Source organism: Solanum stenotomum, chromosome 10 (assembly GCF_019186545.1).
Source record: "Solanum stenotomum isolate F172 chromosome 10, ASM1918654v1, whole genome shotgun sequence".
NCBI lineage: Eukaryota > Viridiplantae > Streptophyta > Magnoliopsida > Solanales > Solanaceae > Solanum > Solanum stenotomum.
Window position 1 is genome coordinate 5,043,336 of NC_064291.1, and position 17,235 is coordinate 5,060,570.

Here is a 17,235-nt window from a genome sequence, read left to right on the forward strand (position 1 = left end):
TATGAACAATCATCGATCCATAATTATTAACGTAAACAACTCGTAACTATAAAAAAATCATTTGACACTATTGATTTATAGAAGATAAGGTGATTGAGGGATAGCTCGATGCACACATTAAAACATCATACGTTCACGCATGATTCAGAACCTCAAATTAAATAATATTAGGGGTGGGGTGGGGTGAGGGGGACCAGTGCACCGTCCATGAGCACAGCAAAACCAAAACCAAAACAAAATATGCAAAAACTCCACCAGATCTAAAATCTAAATCTTCCTCTTTTTCTCACAAGCTAAGTTATTAGCTAACCCTAACTCAACTCCTTATATTCTCTTCTACAAAACTAAGCAAACAAAGTGATTTTTTTTTTTTGAATTCAATAAAATCATTACATTTTTTATCTTTTCAAATCATTACATCCTTTCCCTTTCTTGTACTTTCATTTTCTTTAATTTGTTTCTCCAAACTTTAGTGTTCTCTCTCTCTCTTTCACTCTTTCCATCAATCTACATCCCAAAAATCAAGTACAGATTATCAGACGCAGATTCAAAATTTAGAGTCAACTGGTCAAAGTAGCTAGATGGATGTGATCTATTAGACATATTTCCATTTTCATTTTCTCTCTCGCGATAGTGGTTCAGTTAAATTTATTGTTGAACCTGTTCTAGATCTGCCTCTCTGAGAATTAATTATACAAAAAAAGACTATGGATCCATCGAACAATTCTCTACCCCCTCCTTTCCACACGAGAAATTTCAACTTACAGCATCACAACAACCACCACCACCACCAGCAACAACAACAACTTCAGTTCCAACATAGCTCGGAAGACGAGCAAAGTGGAACAAGTGGCCTAAACATGTCCGGGCAAAAGAGAGATCGCGAAGAGAACAACAACAACAACAACAACGACAACAACTACAATGATTCAAATGTTGATGAATCAACGGATGAATTAGGCGTTAACGGAAGCCATAGAGATGGAGAGTTCAATAGAAGGCCTAGAGGTAGACCTGCTGGATCCAAAAATAAGCCAAAAGCACCTATCATCATCACTAGAGATAGTGCAAATGCCCTTAGAACTCATGTTATGGAAATTGCTGATGGTTGTGATATTATGGAAAGTGTTTCAAATTTCTCAAGAAGACGTCAAAGAGGAGTTTGTATTATGAGTGGAACAGGAAATGTTACAAATGTAAACTTAAGACAACCAGCTTCACCAGGTACAATTTTTTAAAAATATTTTTCTTGATTTTTCTTTTTTTATGACTGTCTTTGTAATGTTACCTTCTTCTTTTTTTGGGCTTATTAGGTGCGATTGCAACCCTACATGGACGTTTTGAGATATTATCCTTAGCAGGATCATTTCTCCCACCACCAGCTCCGCCAGCTGCTTCAGGGTTGACTATATATTTAGCTGGCGGACAAGGTCAGGTGGTGGGAGGTTGTGTGGTAGGGTCCCTTATGGCATCTGGTCCGGTTGTTATTATGGCGGCTTCGTTTAGCAATGCAGCTTATGAAAGACTTCCTTTAGATGAGGATGATTCGAACCAACTTCCGGTTCAAGGAGGTTCACTAGGTTCTCCTGGAGCGACAATCGCTCCAGGAGGACAACAACAACAACCATTATTAGCTGACCCTTCACTATTTCATGGAATGCCACCAAATCTTCTCAATAATGTTCAATTACCTTCTGAGGCATATTGGGCAACGGGTCGACCTCCATTCTAACTAGATGAGATTCGTACAAGGGCCGGGTAATAATTTTCTCTGATTAACTTGTTTAAGGTCGCGACCCTCCAGTATTGGATCATATATGTTCATGATCCAAAATTTGAGGGTCGTGACCTTTAATTAGTTGAAATTATCTCCATTTAGTTTACAAGAATTCTTAGGAATGTGTTGTTGTTGGTCATTTTATTAAGTTCTTCATAATTGTTAATTTCTTTTAATTAGTCACATTACACTTTAATTTAGGCTTTTCTATTGTGAGTTTGACTATGATCAAATGATATGAAATGTTTGTCATTAATTTGATCAATTGAATGATGTAAACTTATTAGTTTCTTGGTGAGTTGCATCTTCATGAAATTAGTTTATAATAAATGAATTTCAACTATTCTCTAACCAATACAACCAAAAAAAAAATCATATCATTGTTTATGAAATCCATCATTGTGTGAGATTCATTTAATACATTATTATTCCATAACCATGATAATTGAGTTCTACTAATGACCATGTTTTTTAGTACTTGGCAATTATAGTACTCCCTTCATCCCAATGTATGTGTTTGGCATAGAGGTAAACAAATTTATTTTTATCATAATCTTTTCGTGATTCATTTTAGGCCTTTTAACTTGTTTAATGTGACTTATAAATTATAATGCCTTTTAAATTGTTTTATGTTCAAACTTATAGTCAAAGTTAAGAAATTTAACTCTCAAAATTTGAATGGTGACAAATAAATTGGGACTTCACTACTCTATTTTCTTTTCAAATCTACTTTGATATGTTTTATTTGAGCCGATAGTCAATCTAAAAGTCTTTCTACCCCACAAAGATAGCATACACATGATTTACCCTTTCAGATCTCACTTATGAGATTACACACTGGTGATCAAATATGTTGCTGACACATAAATTGAGACCGAGAGAATAGTAAAGTATTTGCATAAGCTTATTTTCCAACATTATTTTTCACTTTAGAGTATCTTTTTTACTTCTTCAAAATCTTTTATTTTTTGTTAATAAAAATAGTTATAAAAAAATTTAGGGTTTTATATAATAGGGAGACATGAGTCTGAATATGGACAGTCGTTTGCACGTGCACAGTTACTGAAGAGGTTCTTTCTCGAGGCAAAACCATTTGTAACGTTTTAGCAGCTCTGCTCTGACTGATTGTCTTTTTTTTAAAAAAATAAAATATTTCTTTAATATATTTGAGTCCTAGTTAACTAACAGTTCAAAATTCCATAAATAAAGAATATTATATAATTTTTGTTTTTTTTTCTTAAATTTTTACTTCACTTAAATATAATCCGTTGAAAAATTCGAGACTGGATATCTACAAGGTGAAGTTAGAGTTTTAACCGTGGGTTCAACTTAATTTCTTCGATAAAATTCTATACTTGTGTTAAAAACTCCATTTAATATGTATTATACTTTATTCGTTCATTTTTACTTGTCACTTTTGACATATCAAGAAAATAATTATTTTATTATAAAATTACATTATATATGTCTTTTAAAATAAAAATTATACCTCTATCAATCAGAGTCTTTTGAATGGCTAGAATTCCAATGTGTTTATTTCTTGAAATCTTAATTATAAAAGTGAGACACATCTCCATATTCTTTGCACCAAAACAAGCAAGCGTGCACCTAGATCTCCCCCATACATATAAACTAGACACCCCTTCCCCTATATATATTGCTTGCTTTTTATGCAACACACCATATAACCTTAACCTTATCTACATACATGTGGTAATGCAATAGATATCTATTTATTTGTTGGGTTAAAGGTGAATTGGGGCGTCATGTGGAAGCTTATAATTTATAAATCATATGAGGATAAATTAGACGACACATAAAAAATTATATTAAAAGACATAATATTATTATTATATGATACGACCAATTGACCTACATAATTAAAAACTAATACAAAACATAAAAACTGTAGAGAGAAAATTTCCCATAAACAAAACTCTTAAATGTCTACATTGTGGATGCTATTGCGTTATTGTTAGAAGAAACAAACCTATATTTATAGAGTCCTAAAACCTTTCCTACTAGAAAAGAACTAGCTACCCCAAAACCTTTTCCTAAAAGGAAAGAATAAACCAAATATGAAAGAATATTATATTTTCCTTTCAAGAAAAGTAAAAATATTTATGGTAATGTTTTTGTCTTTTCTTTTAGGAAAAATAAACTTCAAATTAGGTAAGAAAATCAGGGCAAAACCCTAACAATATCTATATTCTATATTACCTTAAAAACATGAACTCCTAACTTGAATGTTAAATTACTATAATATCCCTAACTTAAGTTGTGAATTTTTCGATGAGTTGTGACTTTTCCGATAAGTTGTGACTTTTCTCAAAGGGCTGTGATTTTTCCAAAAATGTTGTGACTTTTTCAAAGGGTTGTGATTTCTCGAAAAGGTCATGATTTTTCAGATAAGACACTAAATTAATATTTGTTCATATGAGTTGTGACTTTTCTGATAAGTTGTGACTTTTCTCAAAGGGTTGTGATTTTTCGATGAGTTGTGACTTTTTCAAAGAATTGTGACTTTTTCAATAAGTTGTGACTTTTCCAAAGGGTTGTGATTTCTCGGAAAGGTCATGACTTTTTAGACACAATAACATTTGTTCATACTACCCTTTGTTGACTATAATAGATGGGTTTCCTCTCATTTTTCAACCACAATTATTTTTAATCTTCTACTCTTCTTTTTCTTGTATTTAAAAAGTTTTGTGTGATTTATTGTCATTGAGTGATTTAAAAGTTTAGCGGAATATGAGGTATCACTATTCTGATGAAGTAAATCGTTCTATTTCTATAACCTCACATACTTGAGAAAAAATAATTTTGATGATATAATAAAAAAAAATTATTAACATATACATTAGTATGTAATATTTCATTATATGAAGTTAACATGATGTAGTCTCTATTCATTTGTTTTTGTTAACAATTTCTCTTGTGATGTAGATATATGCTTCTGAATATCTTTTTCCAAAATTTAGAGAATTGTCACGATTTGATTTTTTGATGCTCAAGACAGAAGAATGACTTTTTTTTATCAATGCTACTTATGTGATTTAGATTGTCAGAAAGATTGCTTCAAAATAGTTAATACTATATAAACATTGCCCTTTTGTTTTACTTGTTTACTATTTCTTCATATTTCAGTATTTTAGACGTAGAAAAGTTTATATTACTTGTAATAACGCCAGTTGAAGTTTGTATTAGTTTAATTTTTGTATACACAACAAATATCGTCTATAAGGTAATATTAGTGAGATACAACTAATTACATGATTGAACCTCATAAAATTAAAATAAATATAAACACTATTAGATTTAACTAATAAAAAATTTCATTTACCATCTTCATAAGTTTGCGTGAATAAGAGATATATATGATGATTCATATTAAACATTCACAAAAGAATCTGTAATATTATTTTGTACTAAGCTTATTATTCAAATCTTTGCTTAAATAAACAATAGTCTTTATTATAACATATATTTTTGAAATTGACAATCACGTGCAACACACGTGTCAAAAATCTAAAGCTTATCCATTCTCTCTCTCTAGCCCTTTCTAAAGGGAGTTGAGAACTATTGTCTTAGTTTCTATATAGTTGTCAAATATTTTTTAATTTGCTTTCTCTTTTTACTTATTATTTTCGACAAATCAAGAAAAGACAATTTATTTTTTTCTATTATACTCTTTATTTATTAAAACTGAGTTAATGTCTTTAAAAAAATGTAGTGAGTAAATATATGTGGAATCCTATTAATTAATAAGGATGAAATGATAAACTTACTATATCAATAATTATTTTCTTAATAATTGTGCCAAGTCAAAATTTAACAAGTAAAAAGTAGCCAAAGAAGTATTGATTTGTTTAGTTATTTTGAAAATTATCAACTTTTCGAGGTCGATTTTTATAAATACAAAAATGCAAAATATCAATACTTGGAGTTATTTTTTGTAGAAAAAAAAGAAAAAGAAAATTTGCAAATAAATTGAATCTGAAGAGTATAAATAAAAGATAATTCTTAAAAACCAATAAAATCCACTGATTTAGTAGTGGTACTACGCAAAGTATTGTATTGTATATTAATGTGTTGTGTTGTATACTTGTATTGTATCTGTATTGTTTTTAATGTATACAATATTTGAATAGGTTGTATCGTTCTTTGTCATTAAATAATGTCACGACTCATAATTTGAATGATAAACCTAAAAGAAAAGTAGGAACATGTAGCTACCATGGAAAGGTAGAATAAAAGATAAAACATTGTAATTATTTAAATAATGAGTAAAGATAAAGTGAAAAGAAAATATTAAGGTAATTAACAATCCAATCACACCAAATCGGTCATTACATAAAATGAACCTTTTCATCGTTACCTAACAATATATTTAAACAATGCGATACAATAGAATATAAATTATGTAATAATCAAAACAAACATTATATTTAAACTGACAATACAATATGATAAATTTAGTCTTTGTTCAAATTGAGATAAAGATAACACTATACAATACGTAGCTAATATGTTGTCTCGTCAATTAATACGGCGATTAAACTTATGTTTACTTTGATTAAGACAAAAGTCAGCATTCTTAAGCTAATTATAATTAACAAATGGACAAAAATTACACATCATAATCTTGACTAGGAAATGATTATGACCCGTTTTAGTTTTAAAAAAATAATTCTATAAGAAATCGGGTAAAAATTAATCATTTTTCATTTTTTGAAAAATTGAAAAGAAAATAGGCGATATTCTAGAGTTTTAAATTAATAAGTGAAATTTGAAACGTATGTCAAGATATTATTATTTTTTAAGAAAACAAAGTTAATTGCCAAGTGAGCGCTATTTCTGCACAACAATATCTAGTGATTTGTAATAAATAAATAAATTGTATACGTGAATAAAAAAATATTTATAATAAATCGTAAATAGATTTCTATTTATGTCTCTAGTTTGACTATTTTGTAAATAATTAATTGGAGTATGATACATGGCTTTTGATTTGATTCCTTTCAATATATTATTTTTCTAATTAACAAATATCACAAGCAAAAAAAAACATGAACAAGTTGACACTAAACAGGGTGGATTAGCAAAAGATTATAATTAATCATTGTGTTTGTACGTAAGACATCTTGATTAGACATGTTTGGTACATATTGTATTTTTTTCTCAATAATTTTGACCCCCCCCCCCCTCCCCGGCCCTCCTATTTTATTTTAATCGTATAAGCATATGTTTTTCAACTTTTCAGTGTTTACTAGATCGAGTAATCCAGACTCATTAATAAAGGAAAAAAAAAAGATACTTTGTACAAGGTGTTTATCCATTTTGTAAGGTTCGAATTAAAAATAATATTTTTTGAGATTGAAAAAAAAATTAGATTTTGGAGCTAAATATATTTGAGAAAAGGTATTGGAAGTTTTATATTTACTTAAAATCAATGTAAACTTAACTAAAAGACCAGACATATAGGTGATATCAACTATTAGTTGAATATTAAAAAGTCTTTGTTAAAAAAATTTCATATCATCTATTATGAATATTTTTTGGTTAGTCAATGCAAATAATTTCCCAACCCTCATTTGTGTGATGGATCATATTAGTGCAATTATATTATACTCATAAAAGAAAAAAACCTACCTCTTTTTAGTCTATTTAAAAGAAAATGATCCTTTTCTTTTTTGGGTAATACTTTAATTTCAGTTTTCTACATGACATGTCTAAAACAATAAGATTAAAGAACATTTTGGTACGTTTAAACATAACTTCAATTTAGCACCACAAAGTTGAAAGATCTTTATTTTCTTAAACTTCAACTGGATCATTTTTTTTTAAACGAAGAAAGTATTATTATGGGCCAGTTTCATGTAACCTGTCTATATGGGCTACTTGGACTTTGATTATTTCATGTCTGGCCCAAACTACTCGGCCCACTAAAATTTCCTCTTGACTTGATTTTGGACTTTGGTTTGAGCAAAATGTTAAGGGTCATATGCACCTTTACCCTCTATTTCGTACTGGTCTTTAATTTTTGTCCCTCGTAACAAATAACCTTTTTGAGGGGCATATGTTTATATTTTTGTATGATAATATTTCACAAGTTATATCAAGACATGACTTTAATTTTTAAAGAATTTTTGTCTTACTAGACGTAAATTTAATTGCTAAAGAATATTCATTTGAAGATTAAAAATTAATGATAAGTTCATTTGAACAATTTCCAAGTACTGATTTTTTCATAAAAATGGGATTTTTTGCTTACTATCACTAGTAAAATATTACTTAGTAAGGACTTTGGGTAAACTTATAAACTGATTTATGTATTTTGTTATTTATATATTTGGTAAATATTAAAGTGTTTATAAACTTTCCATTAAATAGCTAGACCTTTTCTTTGGAATTTTACCTTGTATAGTCGCCCACCAAAAAAAAAAAGTCAAAGAAATATATTTTTATATATCGGCTATAATTATTTTTGATCGACCGATCAAATATGTAGAAAACAAAACTTTTTAATTCATAAAGCAGCAATTGGCCAATGTATTAATTATTACTTGGTATAGACATCATAATTTACAGTTTGAATAATTATTCAAGTTGCTTATCAATATTATTCTTGACATTTTTTGTAAAAGAAATTATAATAAGGGGGTGCTAGTAATGATGTTGTTGATGAAGAAGAAGAAGCATCTTCTTGGCTAAATTCAAAGGAGAATAGCAATCAATTGCCTTGATTGCCACACAAATTATTATTCCCAACATCTAATAAAAAGTAAATAGAAATAGAAAAAAAGATTGTTAGTTTAGTATGAGTATATAAAAGAGATTGGGAGTATAGTAATTGTGAGAAAATAAATGAGATTACTAATAGAATTCCAAGATTTAAAATTAGTGAATTCAAAATGAGTGACGATTAAGGAGAAAGACTAGCAAACTTCTAAAGATGGTACTTTATGTAAAACTCCTTTTCAAAAGAGAGAAAAGTGAAGTACTATATAAGATATAATACAATTTCACATGGTACACACGCATTTGAGATCTATGATTACATAGTCAAGAGACAAATTTGTAAGGTCTGGTGGGACAAATTAGACAATACATAGTTTGAGCTTAGGTTTGCAAAATATAAACTTTGGGGGTTCAATATTTGTATTTGAAAAATCTCAAATCATGATTTGAATTCAAATTCATGATATTTGGAGAATTTGAGATTTCATCTCATGATATGAAATCATGAGACGAAATCAACGTAAAATCGCATGTCCAAATACTAAGTTCATCTCATGAATTCATATCATGGGATGAAATCGCATAGCCAAACGCCTACTGAGTACATGTATATGATGCCCCTAACACAGGAGGAGTTGATGAGAGGTAGTATAGAGGAGGATTACTGTAAATACAAAGAACAAACGATACCCTAAGTAAATCTCACACCATAAAGAAGGGAAAAATAAAGTACTATATAAAACAAACTACATAAATTTACATGGTAAACCCATTTTTTAACTTAATAATGTTGTAGCTCAAGAGATAAATCTATAAAGTCTGTTGGACAAAATAAAAATTACATACAATGACCTTAGATTGTGATAGAATGAATATCATCTCATTATATATAAATATTATGTTTATTCAATTTTTATCATACATTATTCAATCCAAAAGCAATTAACTTTCTTTTTTCACAAGGGTGAAGGGAGGTAATAGGTACAATGAACTTCAATCTCTAAATATATATATATTTATAATATAATATAATAAATGCATGGAGTAACATGATTGATGGTTTATGCATGTGATATTATTGGTGTATATAACCCTATATATAATTTGGCAGAAAGGAAGGCACCCTTTTTCTCTTTTCCAATAAATGTATTCTTGATTCTTTTTTCACAACTTTTGGTTGTTGAAGTACACTTGAGAATGGAGTAGAACATGGCTAAAGCAAAATTCATTTTCTTGTTGACTACAACAAGATACATATATATTCTCATTACTCTTTAGACAATGGCCCATATATATTTTCTCATATACATTGCCATATAGTCATGACTCATGTGTAGTTGAAGTAGTAAAAGAAAGAATAATTAAGTGAAAGTTTGAGTGGCTATACATGCTACTATTCAAAATACCATTATTTGCTTACATGTGCATTATTTGTCTTCTCTTTGAGCTTTCTATATTGTATATATAGTGGCTAATGAGTGCAACAAAGTCTACTTCCAAAGTAATTATGCTTATTCAACTTATTATATCTATCCCATCACTAATGAGTGCCACAAAGTATACTTCCAAGAAATTTCTAGCTTTCAATATGTTACAAAACTATAAATTTCACCGGTGTAAGTTTGCTTATATTGCTGATATCAAGTTCGGATAAAGAAAAAGTATGTAGGATTATTTATTCCAATATGCTTGGTTGTCCAATATTTATAACAAATTATCATTAATATATAGTCATATATTTTCTTTGATGAATTTAGAAAAATAAAGATTTTTGTAATAATGAAAAGAATATTTGGGATTTCTAGTGCACGTCATTGTACTTGATAATGATACAAGTGCCATCAAGTGGAAATAGACTTGTAAAGGAAAATGTTTAATTTCCATAACACAAGGTAGAAATTTATTTTCCTCTATACATATAAAACTCAATTATTTTGTCATTTTTTTGGAATTTTCTCTCTGGACCTAATAGTACTAGCAGGATTATGGACCCTTCCTAATCATATCTTTTTTATATATATTTTTATATTATAATTATTCGATATTCGTATCTACTGACTCGACTTGTACATATACATATAGTATATAGGGCCAATTAAAGGGAAAAGGGCTTTATTATATTCGTCCATTAAATTTAAGAAAATTTTAATTAATGATGGATAAATTTCAACCATTACATTACGTTCCTCAATGAAGCCAATCAAAACATTGCCATCAAATACAAATAGAATTATTAGAGGAGGCCACGCGCGCTAAGCTTTTTCTAATGAATTTACAATTACATTAAAGTTCTCCTTACCAGCTACGAGAAGTGAATATATGCAAGTCGATAGATCCTTCGATCATCAAATATATTATGACTTCTTACACTTTTTAAAAATAAAAATACCGGTCTTTAAAATTTTTTTATATCCAAAAATTGTTCAACAACAATATATAATTGGACAAGTGGGAAATATATATTGGGTCAAATCTAACATGTATTAATTTTCAGGTTAGTATAATTTTACTTTTCATAAACGTTTAAACTTGAGTTATCATTTAAATAATATAATATTCAAATTCTTCTACACAATCCATTTATAAAAGTCAAACTCAAAATTGAAATGTGTCTTTGATTTTTTTTTTCTTTTTGTGTTCAACCAAATTATAATGAGGGAATATTGGATAAGATCATAACAAAAGTGAAAATGATATAGAGAAGGAATTAAGTGTCACTTTTTTCTCTATTCAACGGCCCAAAATTGAAATAGAGCAAAAGCTTCAAAGCTAGCAATAGATCTCTTTAATTAAAGGTGTGTTTGTTAGGGAGAAGAAAATATTTTAAAATTTTTCCATGTTGGTTAGTAAAAGAAATTGAAAATATTTTCTCTTAAAACATAAATTTCTTAAAAATGAGGAAAATAATTTCTTAGTATAAATAGAAAAAACAGTTTTGTAAGTGACACTCCATATTGATTATTTCCTTCCCACCTTTATAGTATGTATTTACCTAGATTATATAGAAATAGTTTTTGCTTATTTATCAGACACCGGGAATTAATTTTTAAAAAATAATTATTTTTTTGGAAAATATTCTCCATAAAAGACATTTTTCTTCATACCAAACACACCCTAAATAGTCCACAACTAATCCCTAAGATTTAACTCTTAATTAAAGATTGAAGGATGACTAAGACAAAGATCCTTTGTGTTAATATTGACATGTTAAGTTGATTAACTCGTAGACTTTAAATAATTAGATAACTAATTAATCAATGATTAACCATGCAAACTTTTGCTAATTAATTAATTAACCAACAAAGCTGCACTTTCTGATAATTTTCAACTCAAATAATTTGATAATGACATTAATTAATTCAAAGTGAAATAAATTGGGGTTTTTTTTTTCTTGTCTTTCAAATCAGAAAAAGGTTAATATTAGCTTTGAGCACACCATCACAAATTGCTAACTAATCTTCTAATTTATGATTATTATTTATTTTTTATATATATAAAAAATCTTCTAGCTAATAGGCCATATTTTGGCTAAACTACAAGTCCCTTAACTTGCGAGTTTAAATTTTGTACATCGATGACTAAGGGTAAAATCAGAAATAATATTAAGAATAGTTAAGATTTATTATGTGTACAAAATATAATTTTGACCAATGAAAATTGTCACTTATTCAGTAATTAAATTAAATGTAGATTTATAAGAAAAATATTATATTATAATCTGATAAATAAAATAATAAATGACCTATTAGTACAATAATAATGTAAAAAATCTTCACATTATAATTTATTTTTTTTGACATCAATGAGTAAAATTCAAATATAGGATTGATTACTTTGTACTGTTATCTGTATATTGGTATCTTCATTTATTTTATCTAAAATATAATAATGCCAAGTACGAGGTCATTTTCTTGTAGGACACAAGATTTTAAAAAGATATTGGTAAATTGTTTTTCCCCCTCCTGTTGAACATATATATATTTCATCTCATTAATGGTGGAGTCACAAATTTTAATAAGAGTTTTTAAAAGATAAATGCCAAATGGAATTTGTAAATGTGAAATCATGGCGAGCGAAGGTATTGAAAAAGACAAGATCGTAACAATCCAGCTCGCTAGTGAATTGTTCTTTTTGGGTTTAAGCCCACACGATTTTGTAATGCATCATTGGGGTTTAAGGTCTGCTTAATTATTTATCTAATATGTCTCTTGTGTTTTTATCAATGTGAGACTTTTTATTCTAAACTAGGGTGTCACATTCACACCACTCTTATAGATTCAACGTCCTCGCAGAGGTTTACCCATTGCATGAGATTTGTCTAAGACTCACTGAGGTTAATTTATCCCGCTTGATCAAAATTTGCCTAAATTCAGTTGACTCTTTCCCATATCGACAAGATTTACACAAGAATGGTTTTGATAACATTTATAACGGCTCAACCCGCTAGTGAAATGTCCGCTTTGAGTCTAGGCTTACACGACTTTAAAACGCATCACTAAAATGTAATTTCCTGCTTATTATATGCTCAACATCTCTTTTGTATTTTATCGATGTGTATTATTTATATACCTAATATCTCTTATATATTTTATTGATATGTGAACTTCTTATCCTAGAAATATGAAAAGCATAAACCAAAATTATATAAATAAAAGTAGCCTTAATAAGACCTACAATCTTTTAAAATCAATGCAAACATAGTGCAAGAACACAATAAAAGTTCTTTTTTCTTTCTATAAATGATTTCAGTTAATCGTAAATATAACAGATGTTAAATTTTTTCAACTTGTTCAAATGTTTTATTATGGTAAAAAAGAAAAATGACGCAAATAAATAGCAAATGACAATGTATTATGATACTTTCTCTTATTAATTGTAATTTTTTTCTTCATATTTTAAATCCTTTAGTAAAAATTTCGACTTTAATTCCCCCTATTCCACCTATTTTTAGAGTCAATTGTTATCATCGAAGGTAATTGACAATGGATACAAAAAAGAAATACTCAATTACATGGTAGACTACTAAAAAAATGGACAGCAAATTGGATTTTTCTCAATTTCTTTCGTTTTCATGCCAGATGTTTGATAATAAATTGGCTTGCTAAAGTACCAATATATTAATGACTTTCATATATTTGGATGTATATGGATTTCTCTGTAACTACAACATCATATAATCTTATATTATAATGATTATTTTTTTTCTTTCAAAATTGATTTTTTATGTTATATTTTATCTTTATAATAATTTTTTAATTATCTTTAATAAATACCGACTATTTAAAAAAATAAAAATAAATACACTTTAAAATAACCCCCTTTATTACAATTTTGTTATATATTTTTTAATTATATAATAATTAACCATTGTAAAAGTAAAAATAATTCTGAGATTACCAATAATAGATCTAGAAATACTGAACTCCTACTGAACTCCCTTGACTTCTTGATATATACTTATTTATGAAGATATATATAGTTTTGAGGCTAAATGCCTTTGACACACCTCTCAAACACAACTCCCTAATTTTAGGCTTTGACAAGGTGTATAGAAATTGATGTATTAGTAATGTCAATATTAGTAATGTGTATAGTTATTTGGAAATAGTTTTTAATAGAGTATTTAAAATAATATACATTATTTTCTAACAAAAAAATATTATAAAAATAACCCTCCATAATATGATAGAAAGAATGTAAAAAGAATTTTGAAAGGTAATTTTATTTTTTAATCATACTACTGCATACATTAAAACACTTAGCATTACTAATACTATAAAATTTCATATTTTTTTAATATCAAATAGAGTGAACATTAATTATACATAAATTAAAAGAGTGTATCAAACAAGGTACTAATAGTATACAAAGTTAATGCATTTCTTTTTTATAAAGTTAATGCATCCATATATATATATATATACCACTTTAACCAATTGATGAAAAAGATATTATTTATACCTGATTAAAAATTATATATATATATAATAAAGGGAAAAGGGCCTGATATATCCCTCCCCCAACTTTGTCATTTGGAGCTGATATGCCCTTCGTTACGAAAGTGGCTCATATATACCCTTATATATGTGAGTCATTTGTATAACAATAGGGTTACATATGAACCACTTTCATAACAAGTGTATATCAACTCTAAATGACAAAGTTGGGATGTATATCAACCACTTTCAATCAATTTATATATTTACTTTTCTATAATTTGAATTGTAAAAACTCCAGTCTGAGTCATTAATAATAAAATAGATCCATTTTCTATAAGTAATCATGAGTCCCCTTGTCATCATTCAATACTAGAAAAATATTAGATCTCTCTCTTTCTGTTTCTCTCTCTTTCTTCTTGTCTTTGTCCCTCTCTTACACAACCACAAAACTAGTTTGAAATATGTTTGAATTTCATGATTGTTTTATTTAAAAGTTTAAACGGTTTAAAATAATTATTAAAAAATCTGATACATAGAATAATTAGTTGAGAGAGAGTTTATGTTAAGAAGTATTTTACCTCTCCCTTTGCCTCCCCCTACATTGGACATCCGTACGAATCGAATTAGTCGGATTGGTGGACAAACAAAAAAAATGGTTAGAAATTTGATATGCTTTTGTGTATTTATTTATTATATTTGTCACATATATCGTGATATGAATTTTGATTATTTTTTTCATGATCAAACACGTAAAATAGCGAAACATTTGCACAAATAGCCTCTTCTAATGCCACTTTTTAAATTCTATCCACCATCAAATATATTTTAACTGTTCTGATATTATATTGTGTGAAATAACGAGGTACTTGTACAAATAGCTTCTTTTAATACTATTCGTTAAATTCTATCTAACTCAGAAATAAACTATCTGCTCTGATATCATATTAAAATTTTGCGTCAATCTAATCTTTTCAATATGCCACATGGAATATAATGTGTATACAACTATACATAAAAAACACAATAACCACCTATTTATAGGATCTCACTCACTTCACATTTCTATCAAATCTTTATTCAAATCTTCTTTTTCTTCTTCTTCCTCAAGCATATATTAAAAAAAATTAGGAAAAAAGTAGAAGAAAACTACTTAAAGAATCAAGAAAATGTGTGTCAATTCTACAGAATGGAGTGCTTCACGTATTCATTACTTCTCTGGAAAGAAACAAAAACCAAAAAAATCCAAAGTTCAAGTTCATAGGCTTGCATGGTAATACTTATATTACTTTAATTTCATACATAGTTTAAAACAATTAAAATATTTTTCTCCCATAGAAGTATGTTTTATTGTTAGTTCTTATTTCGAGAGTCAAATAAGAAAATATTTGATTGTGATTAATATTTGTATGTTTTAAAAATATTTTGAATGGTTAATTCTTGTGACTTATATCGCTGTTTAAGTAATTTCTAAATACGTAAATTATTTTTCAAAAATCTTAGAGATTGTAGTATGTTCAAATGTATAGTCAAAATAAAGAAGTTTGCTTTCAAAATTCAAACTATTCTTATGAAGTGTGACTTTCTTCTTGTTCTATACAATATATATGTATGAATTTAATTTATATACATTGACAGTGTAAAAATATTTATACTGAAATTAAGTATTCATGAATCCTAATAATAGGAAAATAGGAAACAACATTAAAGAAGAAAGATTTTGCCATGGCAAATTCATTATTCATACTTCTTAGTATTTATACAATACCTTTAGAGATGATTACTTGTGAAAAGTCATATTATTTCACAAACAAATATTTTGATTCATACTAACTCAATTTAGTAATATATAATATGATTTTTTTTTTCAGGAGGAAGAGAAGTGAGGAAAAGGCAGCAGCAGGTAAAAATATGGAATTGAAAAACTTGAAGTTGTACATGGAAAATATGAGTATATTAGAAGAAAATGAGAACTTGAGGAAAAAGGCAAATCTTCTCCATCAAGAAAATCTTGCTTTATATTCTGAATTTGAGAAGAAAGTTTCTCACTTGGATCGGGTTTCCGCCACTCTTAATGTAATCAGGGACGGAGCTAGAGTTTAAGTTACGAGTTCAGTCAAACTCGAAGCACTTTGATGATCAAAATCAGTATTGTTTTAATAAAATCTATGGAATATGCATAAATTATTAATTTTAAAATTCGAACGCGTAAGCTTTAAATTCTAGTTTTGTCTTCCTAAGCCATCTTATCAATGAAGAAACCCTACTTCATGATCTAAATATCATGTCTACGACCCTTATTTTCTCGAAAAGTGTCTTTGTTCTGCATCATCGATTGTACAATAAAATATATCTAGATTGTATATGCATAAATCTATGGAATATGTTTTTTTTTTACATGTTGAATTCAAATTATATTGCTAGTCTATATATCGTTTGAACTCATTTAAAATATTGTCGCGTTCATGTCGTATCCTTCAAAACTAAATGAATGGCCTTTTGATCTTTGTCGACCACTTTTTGAAACTTATGATCTTGAACTTGTCGTAATATTTTTATATACCGACAATAGCATTTTCATATACCAACAATGTTGTCAATAAAATTTAATTATATTTAGTCACCTAAAATTACTTATAATTAGAAGTAAGAACTCATGACAAGTATTAATCATATATTTTGAATTTGAATCTTAAAGTGAAAAAAGTCCTAAAAAAATACTTTTCCCTTCAATAAACATTATACAAAATGAATTTCACTTAATCAAAGTCCAAAACAGAT

General features: G+C 27.9%; 3 protein-coding genes across 3 annotated transcripts in view; 2 read left to right on the forward strand and 1 right to left on the reverse strand.

The window, feature by feature from the left end:
- LOC125841478 (uncharacterized) overlaps positions 1-17,235 on the reverse strand; it is a 181,000-nt gene that overhangs the window by 90,887 nt on the left and 72,878 nt on the right. The gene's annotated exons all lie outside the window — the stretch shown is intronic.
- LOC125841476 (AT-hook motif nuclear-localized protein 26-like) lies at positions 327-1,973 on the forward strand. Its single transcript, XM_049520623.1, has 2 exons — positions 327-1,224; positions 1,314-1,973. Exons 1-2 carry the CDS (start codon positions 708-710, stop codon positions 1,730-1,732), a joined length of 936 nt encoding a protein of 311 aa, XP_049376580.1. The 5' UTR covers positions 327-707; the 3' UTR covers positions 1,733-1,973.
- Positions 15,512-16,653, forward strand: LOC125841491 (protein LITTLE ZIPPER 2-like). The gene is made up of 2 exons (XM_049520639.1): positions 15,512-15,727; positions 16,326-16,653. The coding sequence occupies exons 1-2, from the start codon at positions 15,624-15,626 to the stop codon at positions 16,555-16,557; spliced, it is 336 nt and encodes a 111-aa protein (XP_049376596.1). The 5' UTR covers positions 15,512-15,623; the 3' UTR covers positions 16,558-16,653.